Source organism: Alosa sapidissima, chromosome 12 (assembly GCF_018492685.1).
Source record: "Alosa sapidissima isolate fAloSap1 chromosome 12, fAloSap1.pri, whole genome shotgun sequence".
Classification (NCBI taxonomy): Eukaryota; Metazoa; Chordata; class Actinopteri; order Clupeiformes; family Clupeidae; genus Alosa; species Alosa sapidissima.
In genome coordinates, this window is record NC_055968.1 from 17,161,799 (window position 1) to 17,180,653 (window position 18,855).

The following is an 18,855-nucleotide window of genomic DNA, read 5'->3' on the forward strand; positions in this document are numbered from 1 at the left end:
GTCTCTCTCACGCTCTCTCTCTCTCCCCACAGTCACCCCCAAGTTCGAGTTGGTGCTGGAGCCGCCACGTTACATCCGTGACCTCAACATCTGTGAGCAGGTGACCGTCAGGGCCAGGTGAGCCCAAACACACTACTACCATATTAGTACAGCTACTCTTAACATGATGCCAACATTTTGATGGCCTCATTGCAACCTGCAGTTAGTATGAACCTCTCAAGTTGCTCTCTGATCTGTGAATATAATACACAAATAAAAAAACTGATTGTGGTTCATTCACTGAAGATGTTCACTGTGCGTTATTGGTAAACATGGCTGTGTTTAGTCTTGATTGGTATTATCAGCATTATGGTTTTCTGACACAGTGATGCAGTTGTAAACACAGGGTCACAGGTGCATCTACTAGTACTACAAGCATGTTATTATGAGCATCAATGCTGTATCTTCATTTCTGTTCCCACCTCAACAGGTACACATTTGGGAAGCCGGTGACTGGGAAAATGATTGTGAACATGACTGTGAATGGAGTGGGTTACTATCGCCATGATGTGGGCCACCCAATGGTCAAGACGATGGAGGTGGGTCTAGTTGGGTGGGCTCCTGTATGCTAGTAGAAAATACTGAAGCAAAAAATAGAGATGGCTAGACATCTAAAAAGGCACTTTTTAGAAACCATACCATTTGAACAGTGAATATATCAAACCAGGCTATGGAGGAATTACAATGGCTATAAATATGCAGTCTATGGATGCATTACAATACAATACAATATAGACTCCACTAATGAGATCAAAACAACTGTCAGCATCTTCAATTATTCCCCTGTCCATCAGTCTTTTTTAAAATGGTCTTGTCCTCTCTGTCGTCTCCAGATCCGGGGCACAGCAACCTTTCCCCTGTGTGTGAAGGAAATGATGCCACTGGATGTGGCGGATCACTTCCGGGGCACGGTGAGCATGTGGGTTTCGGTCAGTAGTGTGGACGGCAGTCGACAGACCATGCTAGACGACTCGACACCTGTCCACAAACAGCTCATCGACGTCAAGTACTCAAAGGACACACGCAAGCAGTTCAAGCCTGGTCTGCCATACAAGGGCAAGGTGAGAGAGCCTTAATGATATTAGTACTGGTTTCCTTATAAAGCTGAGTAGGAATTGGAGGAGATGGATTTCTTAGCTGGCACTGCTTATTGGTTACCTCACCTGACTCTGTACCGTCAGAGAAAAAATAAGATTAAAAGTTTAGCACTTAGTTTTGAAAATAAATGTTATAATATATATGTATATAAAAATACAACTGATGGAAAGTAAGACTTCAGTAGATAACTGTGAGCAATCTACAGTACTGTTGTCAGCAAACCATTGAGGTATCCATTACTCCTTGGTCTGTCATAAGCAAACAAGTCCAATTGTGGTTGAAGCTGGGCTGTGAAGAGCTCAATCGACCTGTTAAAGCGCAGCATCCTGCCAAAGCCTGGTGAATTACACAGTTTAGACACAGAGATAAAACCACGCTGTGTCAATACTTTTAGGACTCATATTTTTCATCAGTGGATGTATGATATGCTTGTGACCTGGTGCATCTGACCTGGTGACCTTGTGACCTGGTGCATTGTATTTATGGATATGTTCATTTTTGTGTGTGTGTGTGTAGATTGAAGTAGCGTATCCCGACGGCAGCCCTGCAGATGGCGTGCGTGTGCGCGTCAAGGCGGAGCTCACGCCCAAGGACAATGTGTTCACCAGCGAGCTGATCTCCCAGAACGGCCAGGCCACCTTCGAGATCCCGTCCATCCCCACAGCAGCACAGTATGTCTGGCTGGAGGTCAGTGGCAGATAGCAGACAGACAGACAGACAGACAGACAGAGAGACACAGAGAGAGGGCGATCAATACACACAGCTGTGAGAGAGAGAAACAGAGTGGGGTGAAGGACTACACTAGGCGCACCAGGGAAGCTACACCAGGCGCATAACTGAAGCGTTCCGTTCGCGACGCGTAAAATCCATTTTAGATGAATGGACTATTTTTTACGAACGTACGCACCACTATCACGTCTGGTGTAGCTACTCCCATTGATTATAGTGGAAGCTAATTGTTGTAGCAGACGCAACGTGAATGGAACGCTTCAGTTACGCGCCTGGTGTAGCTCATGCCTTACAGAGAGTGGAAGTAGTGTTGAAAGAGAGAGTGTGAAGGAGTAGAGTAGAGTGGAGGAGTCACAGGATGCAAAGGATGGGAATTAGAGAGCAGGTGCAAGACAGAGAAACATGGAATAGAGAGTCCATTCAGCATACAGGGTTGATATTTGTGTCCTTTTTCAAATAGATCTTGATCTAATTGACTCAGTGTTATACAGTGCAAAATTGTATAACATTTGTGTCAATAGTGTCAATAGTCAAGTGTATTTGTGGTGCGTTATCTGCATATCGTGATCTAACGTATTACTGCAAATTCTACATGAATGTTTAGTGAAAAGACCTCACATTTGCTGCTGTGTTTCTGCATTATTGAGTAAGCATCTGTCCTCATGGCCTGTGTACATGTGTGTGTATGTGTCTTTCTCACCTCTCCCAGACTAAGGTGATGTCCATAGAGGGCCGAGCTGCTGGGGACCAGTACCTGCCCAGCTACCTGTCCATCAGCAGCTGGTACTCCCCCAGCAAGTGCCACATCCAGCTGCAGAGTCCCGGCCAACCCCTGCAGGTGAACCCCAGTGGCCCTTTCAGATGCTTTCACAGGAACACAGGAACACAGGAGAAATAAAAGGAGCTTTAGCTGACTATGACTAGCATGGTGTATGTGTCCATGGCCTGCTGTGTGTTGCCTGGATTCTGTGTCTTTTTTGGCAGTATGTGTTTGTGTGTGTTGTCATATGCCCGTCATCTTCTGTATGCGTACATTACTGCACTCTCTTTCCTTTTTCCTCATATTATGCTTCTATTTGTGTGTGTGTGTGTGTGTGTGTGTGTGTGTGTGTGTGTGTGTGTTCTCAGATCGGACAGGAGGCCAAAGTGCAGCTGAAGTCCACGTGTGGGTGTAATTTCACCTTGCACTATGAGGTGGCCTCGCGGGGAAACATCGTCCAGTCTGGTCTGCAGCACCCCAACCAGAGCAGCCACCGGCAACGCAGGGCCGCTGTCACCTTTGACAAGAACATCCACACCACACAGACCCCCTCTGAGACAGGTGAGCATCCCCCTAATGCTATATTACAGTACAGACTACAACAAGAGTCTATGGCCGCAAAAGAAGGAAATTTACTTTAAAAGACATTCTTTTATCCGGTGTAATTGTTAACAATGCATCTGTATTGTTTTGTGTTGATCCAGTGTGGCATTGTATGTAAAAAATGATCTGTTTAGAAAGTTGATTTTATACCACTCTAATACAAATCTATTGGTGTGTTTTTTTATTTTTACATAGTTGTCAGGTGAGCAGTCATACATATATATGTGTGTGTGTGTGTGTGTGTGTGTGTGTGAATATATTTATTGAGTTCCTATTTGTCTGCACAGAGAGGTTTAACAAGTTGTTTTTTCATTGATAGAGGAGGAAGAAGCTCTTCCCCAGACTGAGATTGACAGCTGTGTGACAACGTTGCAGCTTCAGGTCACCGCAGCGATGGCTCCTCTAAGTCGGTTGCTAGTGTACTACGTCAGAGAAAATGGCGAGGGGGTCACGGACAGCCTTCAGCTACCTGTGCAGCCCAGCTTTGAAAATAAGGTCTCCCCCCCCCCGCTCTCTCTCTCTCTCTATCTCTCTTCCCCTCTCTACCTCTCTCTCTCTCACTGTTTCTCTTTCTACCAGGTCTAACCTGTTTCTCACTCTCCCTCTCACTCTCATCCATGTATTTCAGTATTCCATACACTGATTCACTATAAATATTTGTATTTTTTATTTTATATATTTTCTAGTTTATATCTCTCTCCTCTCATCGTCTCGTGTACCTCACGTTGTAATATATTGTAAAACTCTGACAGACCAGTGGATGTCCAATTACTGCCCATTGTTAACAAGTCTAAGAGAAATGTCAGGGTTACAGTATAACTTAGTTATACCGTGGCTTTATATAACAGCAGGGAGAGCTTCAGAGAAGACTTGCTGTAGCTGCAGGAGGCTTTCTGGGACTCATTGTTTTTGTGGGGCTTCGCATAGCTCCCCACAGCCCTATAGATATTTAACAAGCCTTCTCAACCACAGCAGGACACCTCCATTATATGCAGAATTTTAAATGTGGCTGTAAGACACGGTGGTCATGCTGTGTCATTGTGTGTGCGTGTGTGTGCGTGTGTGTGTGTGTGTGTGTGTGTGTGTGTGTGTGGGTGTGGGTGTGGTGCCCCTGTAGGTGTCTGTCACTCTCTCCTCAAATGAGTCCATGCCAGGTGACCCCATCAGCTTGAGGGTCAGAGGTGAACGGGGGTCATGCATCTGTGTGGCCACCGTGGACAAAAGCATGTACCTCCTCAAGCCAGGCTTTCAGCTCAGCCCTGACAAGGTCAGTCTGGCACCATGCCTATCTTCTGCCTCTGGCCTCTTACGCGCTCTGCTGACCATTTCAATTGTTTTTGCAGAATTTTATTCTATAGACCCTTTCAACAATAAAAACAAAAACAATGCTTGAACGTTCTATTTGGGCCCCAATCTACTTCCTCTGCATTAAGATAACATATGGAATGTTAAAAAGGAAGTCTTGTGGGGCCAACTATGATGCTGAGAATGGAACTCTCTTGAAAGGGTCCATACAGAAACAAAATCCTAATGTATTGTGTTTCTTTGTCTGTTGGTTCTCTCTTTGTGTGTATGTGTGTGTGTGTGTCTGATAATGTAGGTATTTAAAGAGCTGGCAGACTTTGATGTATCAGATGCTTTTGGTGTACCCAAAGATGATGGGCATTTTTGGTGGCCGGGCTTGTCGTCACGGAGACGACGGTCCTCAGTGTTTCCATGGCACTGGGACATCACTAAAGACGCTCGCTTTGCTTTCACCGTAAGTGCACCGATTCAGTGCATGACTTCGTACTCAGAAGAAACCGTTTCAGCCATGTGCACACTGTCACAAACACAGAATGAGCCACTAATGACCACCACAAACACGGACGCAGCCAGACCCAACACAGACACGGGACCACCAAGACCTAATCCATAGCCATCCCAGCCAGCTATTTAACACCCATACACACAATCAGCAATGTCACAACCAGTTACAGAAGCAATAATATTGCATTCCCACAGTCGCAGTCAGATTACACCCGGAGACAAAGACAACCGCGTCTAGACGCAAAGCGATCCACACCTCGTCCATACACAGAACCAGCTGTGTCACCCCCAACCAGCGCCAATAACTGTACAGTATATCACTCCCAGACACAACACCAGCTACGCCACACCCCAGCGCAGCCATGTTTGGATTCCTCTGTCTATCAGTGCTCATTATGGCTGTCTGTCTCATTCACATGTCTGTCTGTGTGTGTGTGTGTGTGTGTGTGTGTGTGCAGGAGACCGGGCTGGTTGTGATGACAGACCTGGTGCAGCTGAACCACAGGCAGAGCGAGGGCATGTACACAGATGAGGCCGTTCCAGCGTTCCAGCCCCACACCTCCACACAGGCAGCCCTGCATGCCCGACCAGGACCCAGGTACACACACACACACACACACACACACACACACACACACACACACATGTACGGGCAGATGCAGGAACATGTCTACATCATTTTGACTGCCTTGTGATTGGTTGCAGAGCAGAGAAGCGAAGGCGAACATTCTTCCCTGAGACGTGGGTGTGGCACTGCCTCAATGTCAGGTACTGTGCTTGTGTAGATGACTGATGATAGCTTAGGCTTAAACACATTTGTGTTAGCGGACATGGTCCAATAAAAACCATTATGAGAAAAAGCTTGGGAGTGCAGTTTTTCATGTTAATTTCATAGTCTTTCTAACTCGCACCCGAAGTCATTGTATCTTTGGGAGTTGAGCGCACCTGCTTCACCACTTGCTTGTGTAGATGAACTGCATGACTGTTAAAACTAACTCTTGTTGACAAAATCTTGTTGTGTCTCATCATATATGGTGACTGGCGCTTGCTGTAGGTTTGTGGGTCAATATTAAAGTAATGCTAGCAATTATATGGATGAGTGTGCAGTTTTGTCTTTACTGAAAGGGGATTGGCCTTGATGGACTTCGTTTTACTTCCTGTCTACTAGTGATGTCACAGGTGAAGCTGAGCTCCAATTGGTTGTCCCGGATTCCATCACCACCTGGGTGACAGAGGCGATTGGCCTCTCGGAGGAGAAGGGGCTGGGCATGGCGCCCAGGGCGGAGCTGCGTACCTTTAAGCCCTTCTTTGTGGATTTCACCCTGCCGTACAGCGTCATTCGCGGAGAGCAGACCAAAGTTCCCCTCACCGTCTACAACTACTTACCCACCTGTACAGAGGTGAGAGCACAAAGTCACAAGAGAATAAGAAGAATGTTTTTCATTTTTTATAACAAAGTCTTGATGTAACCATTAGTTATTGACAATAAACCATGTAAAAATGTTCATTTCTGAACTCATTGCATCCCAGTAATTTGAACCATTGTATTGCTTTCTTACAACTTATGCCTGAGGATGGCAGACACCCATACAACATTATAGCCATTGTGGTGAATGGTGTCCATTAATGGAACGTATGTCCCTGTTATCTGGATTAGTAAACAGTGCATCCCCTCCTGCTCAGCTTGTTGGCTATTCAGTTGCCATGTCCTCCCCTGATGGACAGGTGTGTATTTACAGAAGTAAGCTGTAGTCTCATAGCAGTGGTGAGAAGTCAGATAGGGCCCTCCAGCCCTCCAGCCACCCACATGTTTCTGTGCTGCGCTAAAGCTCCAGCACAAATGAATGACACATGCTGGCCTGTGGGAGGCCGTGTGTGCCTCTGCAGTGAGCGCTGGGCAGAGATGACCGCGAGTGGCTCCGTCCGAGGCATCCGAGTTGGTGTCACCCCCCGCCTTGTTTCAATCAGGTCCCTCTGCCCATGCCGTGCCTGAGCGCGAGCGTGACTCCCCAAATCTCTCACAGCGGAGGAACGGCTCGCTCCCCCCCGGACCACCTCGCATGTCTGTCTGCCTGCATGCATCCATCCCTGCGTGCGTGCAAGCATGCGTGTGTGTGTGTGCGTGTGTGTGTGTGTGTGTGTGTGCGTGCACAGCTGCCACAGTCGCGTTAGCTCCCCATGACGCAAGAACAAGCGCGGAGAGCTCTGCGCTTTCATGTTCGGTGGAAAACACGTTATTCATATTTTTGTTAGGGGTGGAGGGGGGAGCCGATGGGAGGGGGGGTTGGGGGGGTGGGGGGGAGTTAGGGTGGAGGTTTGGGGGGGTTTCGTACGGTGGAGTTATTTATGACATGTTGCGTGTGGACGCCCGAGCTGTGAAGCGGTCCGCCCGCATTACCAAACACTCGCTAGCGAACGGGGACGGCGAGGTGGGAGTGATCCGTAATCCTTCAGGGAGCCTGGGAGCCGTGAGTCAGGGAGGCATGGAAAATTTGCAATGCGCCTCGGAATTCCTCCAAATCCTTTAAGAGTACTCAGGAAGTCACGCTACATGAAGGGGGGGGGGGGGGGGGGGGGTGGAATGGATTGGGAATAAAGGGGGTGGGATGGATGGATGGAGTGAAGAGGGGAGACGAGAGAGGAGAAGAGCAGAGATAGAAGGAGGAAGAGAGAGAGAGAGATATGACGCAATTCCGTTCATGTCAGGAGAAGCAGATTTATGGAGCGTGTCTTCACAGGGCCTCTGGCTTGGTGTCTCTTGTGCCCCCCTTGCAGGTCCACATCAAGGTGTCGGTGCCCAAGGGCATCCGTTTCGTGGGGCACCCTGGCAAGCATCACCTGACCAGGAAGAAGTGTGTGGCCCCTGGAGAGGCCACGCCCACGTTTATCGTGCTGTCATTCGCTGAGCTTGGTGTGGCCAATATTACAGGTTAGATCATCTGTACAGTCACGGCATCTGACAGAATATAAACATACAGATGCAATCACAGTCAGACACACACACACACACACACACAAATGCTGTGCAGAGAGCTTCTTAGCTCTTAAGTAGCTCATAAACACTTCTGCGCAAACCCGATATGCTTGCAAAAGACACTTGTCACAAACTACATGCCAATGGGCAAAAAGTTGCTTTTACGTGCATTTGAAAAGTTTGCCAGACAATATTTTGAGTTCAGTGATCCTGCTATTTACTACTGACTGTTCAGAGTTGCAAAGCTGTGAAGGAGAAGCACTTCAAATAGAAGAGCCCTATGGATAATGGGGATTACCATTATAGCCATTCATGCACCTAACTTTCATGTGATACTATAAACCATGGGAGAGCACCCACTGACGAGGCTAACATGTGTGTGTGCGCTTGGGGGATGGGGGGGGGGGGGATTGGTCCACACTGTAAGGGAGGGGACCTCCTGTGGGGGATGCACTCTGGACAGAGGGGAGAGGTGTGTGTGAGTGTGTGTGTGTGTGGATGGGTGTGGGAGGGAAGCGTTCTATGACTCCCAGAGGCACTTTGATGAGTTTGTGGGTCACTGCCGGCCAATGGGCCCCCTGTGTCCTCTGCCTCTGACCCTGCTGTTCCCCCCTCCTTCCCTCTCACTACACACACACAATGAGCTGCTTTGGCTCACAACTGAGAGAACACGGATTCCCACTGAATCTGTGTGTGTGTGTCTGTGTGTGTGTGTGTGTGTGCGTGTGTGTGTGTGTGTGTGTGTGTGTGTGTGTGTGTGTGTGTGTGTATTGTGTATTTCAGAGACAGTGTACTACTGTATACTGTGCCTTTATGTGTATAGTATGTTTCTTACCCTCACCTGTGAGTGTCAGGTACTGTAAGATGTATTTTCTGTAGCCTTAGCATATAGTACAGCCATAGTTGTGGAAGTGTGTGTGTGTGTGTGTGTGTGTGTGTGTGTGTGTGTGTGTGTGTGTGTGTGTGTGTGTGTGTGTGAGAGAGAGAGTTCTGTGGCCCCCTGGGGCTGATAACTGTGAGGGACCCGTTGTTTTTGTCCCCTCTGTCACATTAAAATGTGTCATCGTCAATTTGTCCCGTCTTTTGAAGTTGCGCGGAAACATTCTTGAATGCCTGTGATCATTTGCCGATGAGCCCTTGTCGGCATGGAACCCATAACACCAGCTTTTGCTGACACAACTTGTTTTGATCATTTCACTTAACATGCACAATACAGTGTGTTCCATGTCTATTATATTGCATTTGACAGAACAAACAAAACAACTTGCCGACATGCACACACACTCACACATACTCACACACACACACACACACACACCCAAACGCATGGAGGTGACGGTTCTCTGTATTTGGTGTGACAGCTCGTGCAGTAGCCTACAGTGAACCGGGGTGCTGCCATGATGGACTCCAGGCTTCTAAAACAAGCCGCACCCCTGAGGAGCTGGAGGACCGGCGAGCTCCAGCAGGCAGTGACTATGTGCGCCGCAGTGTGCTGGTGGAGGTGGGAAACCCGGCCGTCTGATCCCAGAGCAGTAGAGCAATGAGAAGTTCTGTTTTGTTAAGCTATGGGACAGGTTTGCGGTCAGTTGCTAATTAAATCTTTGTGTATCTTGTTTTTCTTTCAGCCGGAAGGCCTACCTCGAGAGTACACCTATAGTGTGTTCTTCTGCCCCAATGGTTTGTATTGATAAAACTCATTCCATTCTGAATCTCTCTCCATCAGCTTAATGTTCTTTTTGGCCCCCACTGTCGACTTCAAGGCAGCGTTGCCTTGCCTAACCCTAGTGCCTTTATAGGTAGCGCTGCCTTGAAGTCGATGGTGGTGGCCAAAAAGACCATATATCTCTCCATCACATCACAGATACTTCCTCTGAATGAATGCCATCCTCAGATGGGGTTCACTCACACTAGCCACATAAGCACACAGATTTGTCCCAGCTTGATAGTTAGTCCATACATATAGAGTGATAGAGCCCAACTGCTCACTCTGATGTTTTCATGAGTGTAAGTCTTATGCTGTGTTCTACTGTGATACTTTGTTGACTTAACCATCTTCCCTCCTCCGCAGAGCGAATCCACATCTCCACACCCAACAAGTACGAGTACCAGTATGTGAAGCGGCCAGCGCGGGTAACCCACTTTGAGGTGGCGGTGAAGACACACAACGACGCCCACATCGCCCTCTCGACCAGCCCGCACGACAGCGCCGAGATGCTGGAGATCGTGTTGGGGGGGCGACAGAACACGCGCTCCTGGGTCTCCCTAGGGAAGATGGGCGAGCCGGTGGCCAGCGCCCCAACACCAGGCATCCTCTCCTGGGACGAGTTCCGCAGCTTCTGGGTCAGCTGGAAGGGCGGGGTTGTACAAGTAAGCCACCATCGGGTCCCAAAGGAACAGTTTACTGAGAGCAAAAGGCACTCTATTGCCTGAGTTTAGGGCTCCATATGATGTTGTGTCCATGCAACACGTTGATTGTGCGTGCAGATGGAGAGTAAACGTGCTGAAGCAATGAGTTATATGTGGGAGCTTGAGATCAGTATCGCGAACATCTGCTTTTTCTTCTCATTGTTCAAGGATGAACCTGAATGTAATCAAGGGGGGAGTGTGCTGGAATACAGTTTCAGTAGTAGATGATATGAGTAGTCAGGAGGTCTAAACAAAATTAAAACTCTGCCGTTGCTCAAAGGAGCACAGTATGAGCTTTAACAAGAGAACACTGACCGAGAAAAAAAGGCTTGAATGGAACAGAGTAGGCTATCACTGATTTATCATGGCAGCCTTCCCGTGTGTACGTCTCAAGAGTGGTCAGAGTGGACAGGCGCCACGGTAACAGGCTTCTGACTGTGCTGGTGGACCATTGCCAGGGAAACGGAACTCTCGGTTGTCCACAGTCGAGATGATTAGCGGCCTGCGTTTCTCTGGCGCCCTGCTCCCTCCCTCTCGCCCTCTCTGTCTCTCTCTCTCTCCTTCTCCCTCTCTCCCAGTGGCACACCCGTGAGGTCAACGCGAAGCTGGGCTGATGTCACTGTGGCCATGGTAGGTGATCCGTGGCTCGTCGTGCGGGGGGTGCCATCAGCGAGCGAGGTGGGGGGAGGGGGGGGGGGGGTGTCTGGGGGGTAAATCCTGAGGTCCCAGCTCCGCACCGATCCCCCACAGGGAGCCGTTACCCTGACGCAGAGCACACCCCGAAAAGCGGGACGCTTTTAATTAGGCCTTGCAGGGAGTTTTATTGTCTCACTGACCTGTTTCCTGTGTTTGTTGGGCCATGTTCCGTTTTACATGCTCCTGCACCCAATGTGGTAATGAGTCGGATCTAATGCAGCCAGGAATTTGTGTAAATACCAAGAGGAGTATGTGTTCATTTGAAACAGCAGTTGGGGGTGGACGTATGTAGGCATAAGGTGAGCGAGCCAAGGTTTATGTTTGCTAACTTCTGGCAATTGTTTTATTTTTTATGGAGCCCAACTCCTTGTAAATGGCAATATTCCGTATACAGCTTTTTAAGTGGAATTTAATTGGTTTCCCAGGCGGCGTAATTTAATTAAAGTGTGATCATGATGAATTCATTTCCTTTGAATGAGGGAACGCATATTTCTGACATGGCATGCGCTAATTGCATGCTTGTTTTGCCAGGGTGTATCCAAAGGGGGGAAATCTGGAAGGCATTGGGGAAGAGAGAGCCTTCTCTGGCACACCCAGCTTAGATCTGCTTAGCAGAAACAGCAGCCAGCTCCACCAAAGCTGTCAAGGAAATATGGATGAGGAGGAACTCCCAATGCAAACACTTGAAATGAAAACAAAAGCATCCGTAAGGCTGGTGTTCAAAAGCAGAGAAGTCGTGTTCACATCCCGTCTCCTTGTTTGAGGATGGGTTAACAGGAGGTGAAAGCCCTCACGCTGTCAGCAGAGACACGGGTTTGTCCGGAGCCAAAGTGTAAGCTGGTTCGTGTTGCCAGACATATTGCCTTCACCTGTTTTGGTCGACTCAGGTCAATGGAATGAGAGCTAATGGAGGCCTGGAAAAAGTGACTGAAAGGAAGAAATATGAAGGGAATGAGGGAAGGAGTGTGGTGGACGTGTGAACAAAAAGAAGGAGGGATGGCAGGCAGCTGTCTCCTGGGCAGGGGGGAGTTGGGGGGTGATTTGGGAGAGAGGGGTTAAGCATTCTCAGACCCTCCCACACCACACTGCAATGCTTCTCTGTACTGCTGCCATGTTTTTGTTCTGAGCCTGTGTGGTGTTGTTAGATCTGAGATCTCTGTGACCTGAGATCTCCGTGCTCTCGGATTTCTATGACCTGAGGTCTTATGCGATCGTTGGATCTTAACGATTGTGTGATCTCTTGTGATCTCTGACACCTGGGGCCCTATTTTTTAGCTTTATCTAAAATGCATGGTCTAATGCGTGTGGTTTAAGCGCATTTAGGGCGTGTCCAGTCCATTTTTGCTAGTTTGACAGCGGAATAATTGATCAGACACCAGGCGTATGGTTCAAAAGGGTTGTTCTTATGTTTCTTAATTAATCATGGGTATGTTTTAGGCGTAACATCTATTAAACCAATGAGAGTGGAGTGCCATATGCTATTCCCTTTTAGAGCAAGGAGCACAGAAGAGCATGGCATGTTGGAAGCATGACGACGAGTGAGCGTATCTCTGCAGAAGGAATCTGCTTGCACGCGTGACCAATGGATGCAATAGCAGGATTCCACTAAAGGATGCTTTGCTAAAACATGTATTTGTGACAAGCAGAGCATACACGCGTCTGCATGCCTACAGGGCTACAAGCCTAGTATCAAAGACAAAACACACAAAACACACACAACATACTGACTGACAAGGGGTTACAATGGAAAACATAGCCTGAAAAAAGCAACATTTACCCCCCAATAATATTCATATGACTTAATACAAATCCAAAGAACATTCATCCAAGCGTTATCATTTTCAGTGGCGTCAAAATAGCAATTTGTGATCATGCGCCTGACCACACCTAGGTTTTTCATCGACAGGCCCGTGAGTGCGCAAGGTTCATTTGACTACTCATCAACTTGTGCGCTTGTCAGAATAATGATAATTGTGCTAGTGACAAACTAGCAACGACAGTTGTGTTGCACCTGGCACCACAATGCACCGGGTGTAAGATAGGGCCCCTGGTCTTTTTCTGATGGGTCTCACTAGATCTGAGATCCGTGTGTTCTATGATCTCTATGTTCTGAGGTCTCTTGTGATCATATCATCATTGTTGACTTGCAATCTCTTGTGAACGCTGAGATCTATGGTCTATCTTCTTATAGGTCGGCCATGGTAATCAGCCCTCCAACGAGTCCATCATTGTGCAGTGGGCTGGCCCTCTCCCAGGCCAGGTGCGGCACATCGGCTTCTCCACGGGCTGGGGCTCTGTCGGCGAGTTCAAGATCTGGCGGAAGGAGGAGGCGGACGAGAACCACAACGAGGCCTTCACCCTGGGCGTCCCGCACAATGTGGTGGCAGGATCCGAACGAGCAACAGCCTCCATGATCGGTGAGGAGAGAGAGGGAGCACACTTGCACCCACAATCACTTTAAACTGCTTTTCTTTCAAACCAGGGAATGTGTCTGGCTTGCACTTGGGTTTCTATGGAAGACCTTTCATACCAGCTGTATGCTAAACATTTTGGGTGATAATTAAAGTAACTCTTCTACATTCTGGTAGCACTTACCCAAGTAAGTAACAAATGGGGTTATTCAATATAATTTCAGCTACAGGCCATACCATCTCAAAATTGTAATGAATTTAGAATGCGTAGATTCCGTGAAAAACGTTCAAGGTGGTGGGAATATCTCATTTTGTCTAAGCACATTATTTTCATTATATGGGGGAAACCTATGCTGGCAAAATCTGCAGAATTGTTAATATACTTGATGGAGCTTTAAGCTTTTTAAAGATAAAGAAGGATCCAGTTTTCTTTGTTACAATTTCCATATCCAAAATACTTTCTCACTTAAATTACTAGAAAAAGGTTCTTCCTCTGTGGCTAATAAAAAGAATCTGTTTTAAGAGTCTACATAGTCTCATGAGCATGTATAAACTCTCGCTGGGCCATAGTTATGTGTGATTTGTGAGGAGAAAGTATTCTTAATGGGTAGACTGGGGGTGATTTTGTCTGCATTTTTTGTATGATGGGTGAGGGGAGAGTTTCCTTTCTGGGGACATAGCGGCGGCCATTGTGGCCTTCCCATCTGTGTGTGCTTTCGTCCCCTGAGCAATGTGTTCTGGTAATACCTCTGGAAATAACTGGATTGCACTGTGTCCAAAAATGGTTTATGGTAGATATAATATTTGGGTCCCTTGGGATATTATTAGTGTTTTGGTGTATTACTTGTGTGCCAAGTCCCTCTCTTGGTCTAATGGGGTTGTTTATCTGAATGAAGTCAAGCACACACTATCCTGCACTTACTGCTTTTGGCTCCATCAATGTCACTTAGATTATTATAGATGTTGTGCTTGTCTTACTGTGGGTAAAGTTTATGTGATCTTGAGAAGCTTTTCATCATCAGGTTTATCCCAGGCCTCAGTATGATTGATTGGCCACAGAGCTCCATTTCAGTGGGAATGAGAGGTGTCTTTGAGGGATTGGAGGAAGTCTGTCTGTTGTCAGACTTGGTTCCTCTTTTGCCATCAAACAGGGATCTCTTAAAACCTGAGTGAGCTAATTCAAACTGGCACTGAACAAGAAGTCTCATACCGAGAACTGTTTAACTGAGTTCAGTTTCTGTCTTTACCTTTTCTACATGTATTTTAGCATCAGACAGTGTTTAAAGGAAGATAGATAAATCCATTTCCAGATACATACTTGAAAAACTCTTGCACAATGCATATGCAGGCAAAGTGAACAGACCTTTGTGCTGTAGGAGATGTGATGGGTCCCACCCTCAACAACCTGGACCGACTGCTGCGGCTCCCCTTTGGCTGTGGAGAGCAGAACATGATCCACTTTGCCCCTAACGTCTTTGTGCTGAGGTACTTGCAGAAGACCCACCAGCTGAGCACAGAGGTGGAGACTGAAGCTACTGACTACCTGCTACAAGGTACCCGCGTCCATGCCAACACCCACGCCAACACACACAGCCATTGTAAAAAAGCATGGAGTCAGCAAACCAGTTGCTGCTTCCAGCTAGCTTTAAAGGCTCACCACCTTTGAGGTGATGTCTTGTGGCCTAAGCCCTTTACTTCCTCAGAAGACTATTACACTGTAAATACTGATTTTCTGCCCAGCACCTACTGGAGTTTGCTTGAGGAATTGTGCTTACTCCTTGTTGACTTTTACAACTTCCACACCCATGCCAACAAATTCTGTTACCAGCCACAAGGCATTAGCTCATACATTCTGTACTGTTTCACAGTATAAAAGGGATAACAATTAACATACACAAAGTACCATGAGAGAGAGACAATACAAACATACACTCACCCATACACATGCACACACTAGCTAATTTCTTGCAGGGTAGTCCATTTCACACATTTTTGTGTCAAAACATCCCTGACCCCGTGGTGATGCCTGGTATTATTATCCCTGAGCCCCTGGCTTTCTTTCTCCTCAAAGGTTACCAGCGGCAGCTGACCTACAAGCGGCAGGACGGCTCGTACAGCGCCTTCGGGGAGAGGGACTCCTCTGGGAGCATGTGGTGAGACACACCCCCCCCCCCCCCACACACACACACACACACACACACACACACACCCCTGGCCCCTTCTCCCAGCTTCCCTGCACTCTGTCACCCTTTAACATCATGACTTATGCTCGCCCATCTCACACTACACTAGCATGAGTTACAATCCCCTCACACAGTCTCGCCGCCGCTTTGGGTGGAACCGTGAGAAGTCGGAGAGCGTGAGTGTCGCTCGCTCTGCGTGTACCCGTGGCGTGCGAGAATCAACAAAACAACGAAAGCAACACAGCCACAGCCGTTGCAGTGGTGCAATCCATTTTGTTTTTGATTGGGTATTATTTTGGTTGATTGAAAACGTCTCACAGACACTCTCAAGGGAGCGTCTACGAGTTTCACTGCGCTTGGATTCGTGAATCGGGGCTGGTTTTAATGCACTTGCCCTCAGTCGGAGACGCCACATGTATTAGACGGAGAGGCGCGTGCATTAGGGTGATGGATTAGCGGTGGGGGTGAGACGGGACACGGGGTCAGGGCTGCAGAAGTGCGTCTGAGTTGTTGACTGTAAAATAGGCGGGATTATGACGCCCCAGAGAATCGTACACAAACTCCTAATTAGCGAGCTCCCGGTTTCCCAGTGCAGGGGCCAGACAGATTTATTTGCTGTTTTTATTTTTCAGGGAGGAATGGAGGAGTGTGTGTGAGTGTGTGTTTGTGTGTGTGTGTGTGTGTGTGTGTGTGTGTGTGTGTGTGTGTGTCAGGGGGCGGGTGGAAAAGGGTGAGGGATCTCCCCAGTCAACCGTGTTCCCCCTTTGGCTGTAACTAAGACTCGCTTCTAAAACTTGCACCCCCCTCCTCATTCTCACGTGGGGGCAAAGGGCTCTAATTCACCCTCTTGTCACAGGTAGGAAAAACTCAAGGAGGTACCCTGGGGCTCCCTGAGAGTGGAGGAAAGTAGGGCACATTTCTTTTTCAACAATTATTGCCCTAGATTGCCCCCCCCCCCCACCCCATTACCACTGGCAAGGCACCATGCTTCCATAGCCTTAGGTTTCTGTGAGGAGGGCCTTGAATATCAAATAGATGTTTCTTAGGCCACTGCAGAAGCTACAGACCCAAACCTTCAAAGCTAACTGTAAGAATCCTCCGATGAAAGTTCACAGCTTCGAGCCAAAACAAAACCAACAAAATTGTTCTTTGAGTTGAAAGGTTTTGGGGTAAAACCTATTGCTGGAGGCCAGGTTCCAAGGGATTATAGGTAGACGTTTATAGCCTGCACTAGATCCTAATGAAGAACCATCTCCTTTTGTGGTGAGTGGAGGAATAAAAACATTGGGCCTCTGTGAGTGAAGTTTGATGTGTGGCTTTGCTTTACTCATTGGTGACACAAATCCCAGTGAAGCCTCATGCAAGGCTTTATTAATCCAAGAGCAATGTGTTTATATGTCAGAACAACTCGGCTGTTGTTTGGACTCCAGCGCGGGTCGTTAGCCTGGCAGGGCCCGTGCCAGCCAAACAGCGGGCACTAATGCAGTGTTAATGTATTCCAGGCTGTAAAAATGTATTGGGGAGGAAATTGCTCGCGGTAATGAGCGGATTGGCCGCGGCAACAAAAGCCAGGGTTTTAATATGTACTTCTTATGGAAGCCAAGGCCTACAAGACTAATTTGATCGCTGACCTCATCTAGGATAGAACACCTACACAAGCAAGAGGAGGAAAGTGAGACTCCACAAGAGTTTCATGTAAGGACTTTGAAGATGAACGCTCGAGTTTGGGGATTCTTCTGGGGATGGTAGGGAACGTTGTGTTAAGCTGTAATCTAAGAGATCTGACGTGGCACTGCACCCATGCTTCTCCCATCTGGATCCCATAATTTGCACCCACCCCCCCCCACTCCCTCCCCCAGCCTCACCTCTACACACACATCCTCACGTGGGGTAAACACAGATGGGAGACGTTCGAGGTTGCACGATGCTTGCACCTTTGAGGACAGGCCGAATGGGAGTCATTAGATAAGGAATTCAGGCCAAGGGTCCCGGCTTCGAATCTCAGCATAAAGGAGCTGTGTTGTGTTATGAGGAGCCTACTGAGTAGTATGCCTCTGACAGAATAGACTGATGTCTCTCAGTTTACTTTGAAGCAAAGTGCTTTGTTATGACTATGGCAGAATGACTACAATTGGCCTTTGCCTCTTTCTCATGACATTTGCAGTCACAAACTGAATTGAAACATACATGGGTCACTGGGTATTCTCACAAACACACAGGGTCATCTGTTGCTTCCCTCTCAAAACTCGCCTGCAGGGAACCTCAAACAACAACAAGACGTTTCTCTGTATCTTTTGCATGTTTTTTATGGCACAGCTCTCATATAGGCCACCTATAGATTGGCTCCTGGCGTTCAGTTCCACACCTCAGTATAGAACAAGAAAAAGTTAGAGGGCAGATGTTTGTGTAAGTATGTGTGAATATAACTGTGACTGTTAGTGTGTGTGTGTGTGTGTGTGTAAGTAAGTAAGTATGTGTGAAAATGTATATACTGTATGTGTGTGTGTGTGTGTGTGTGTCCAGTGTTCCTGAGTGAGCCTGAGGTAGCGGAGCTGTCGCTGGCGCTTCCCTGCCCTCTCAATCATCTTTATGCTCCGCGGCACCTCTGCGGTCAGCCAGGCTGTTAAAGCCGGTGACACAGTGTTGCCGCGGTATTACTTAACATTATAAAAATTCCTGCCGACTTTGGGCTCCTGCTCGCAGCTCCCCCTGGGGACCCACAAGTTCCAGGACCAGCAAGAGAAGATTTAATAGCCTCCTTTATGAGGTCCTTTTTCCGCCTCCTCGACGCTGGCCTGCTCTCCCAGTTCCGACCCTGATGTGTTTCTTTTTTTTTTTTAGGGAAAAGAATTACCCTGTTTATCTTAAATTATTCCCACTCTCTCTCTCTCTCTCACTCTGTGTGTGTGTGTGTGTGTGTGTGTGTGTGTGTGTGTGTGTGTGTGTGTGTGTGTTTGTGTGTATGTGTGTAAGAGAAGGAAGTTTGCCTCATGGTTTGGCAGTGGTGAGGAGAATGCTGTAATGGCAGTGCAGTCACAGAGTCTCCAGGTCTTGCCGAGGGCAGTGTGTGGGTAATTGTTGTGGTGGGCTGGTGTTGTGGTGGTTTGCTTGGTAGTGTGGTGGGCTTTTTTAGTCACCAATACCCCT

At 47.7% G+C, this 18,855-nt stretch overlaps 1 protein-coding gene across 3 annotated transcripts in view; it reads left to right on the top strand.

Annotated features, from left to right (window-relative positions):
* Positions 1–18,855, top strand: part of cpamd8 (C3 and PZP like alpha-2-macroglobulin domain containing 8) — a 48,501-nt gene that overhangs the window by 9,722 nt on the left and 19,924 nt on the right. For all 3 annotated transcript variants that reach the window (XM_042056777.1, XM_042056775.1, XM_042056776.1), the window contains exons 9-27: positions 33–117; positions 470–578; positions 873–1,100; positions 1,654–1,824; positions 2,576–2,704; positions 2,995–3,187; positions 3,549–3,724; positions 4,347–4,496; positions 4,830–4,988; positions 5,497–5,636; positions 5,744–5,806; positions 6,207–6,438; positions 7,814–7,967; positions 9,374–9,513; positions 9,638–9,689; positions 10,081–10,379; positions 13,306–13,531; positions 14,902–15,078; positions 15,597–15,678. In XM_042056777.1, coding sequence (XP_041912711.1) covers positions 33–117; positions 470–578; positions 873–1,100; positions 1,654–1,824; positions 2,576–2,704; positions 2,995–3,187; positions 3,549–3,724; positions 4,347–4,496; positions 4,830–4,988; positions 5,497–5,636; positions 5,744–5,806; positions 6,207–6,438; positions 7,814–7,967; positions 9,374–9,513; positions 9,638–9,689; positions 10,081–10,379; positions 13,306–13,531; positions 14,902–15,078; positions 15,597–15,678 — 2,965 coding nt within the window. The remainder of the gene's footprint in view (positions 1–32; positions 118–469; positions 579–872; positions 1,101–1,653; positions 1,825–2,575; positions 2,705–2,994; positions 3,188–3,548; positions 3,725–4,346; positions 4,497–4,829; positions 4,989–5,496; positions 5,637–5,743; positions 5,807–6,206; positions 6,439–7,813; positions 7,968–9,373; positions 9,514–9,637; positions 9,690–10,080; positions 10,380–13,305; positions 13,532–14,901; positions 15,079–15,596; positions 15,679–18,855) is intronic.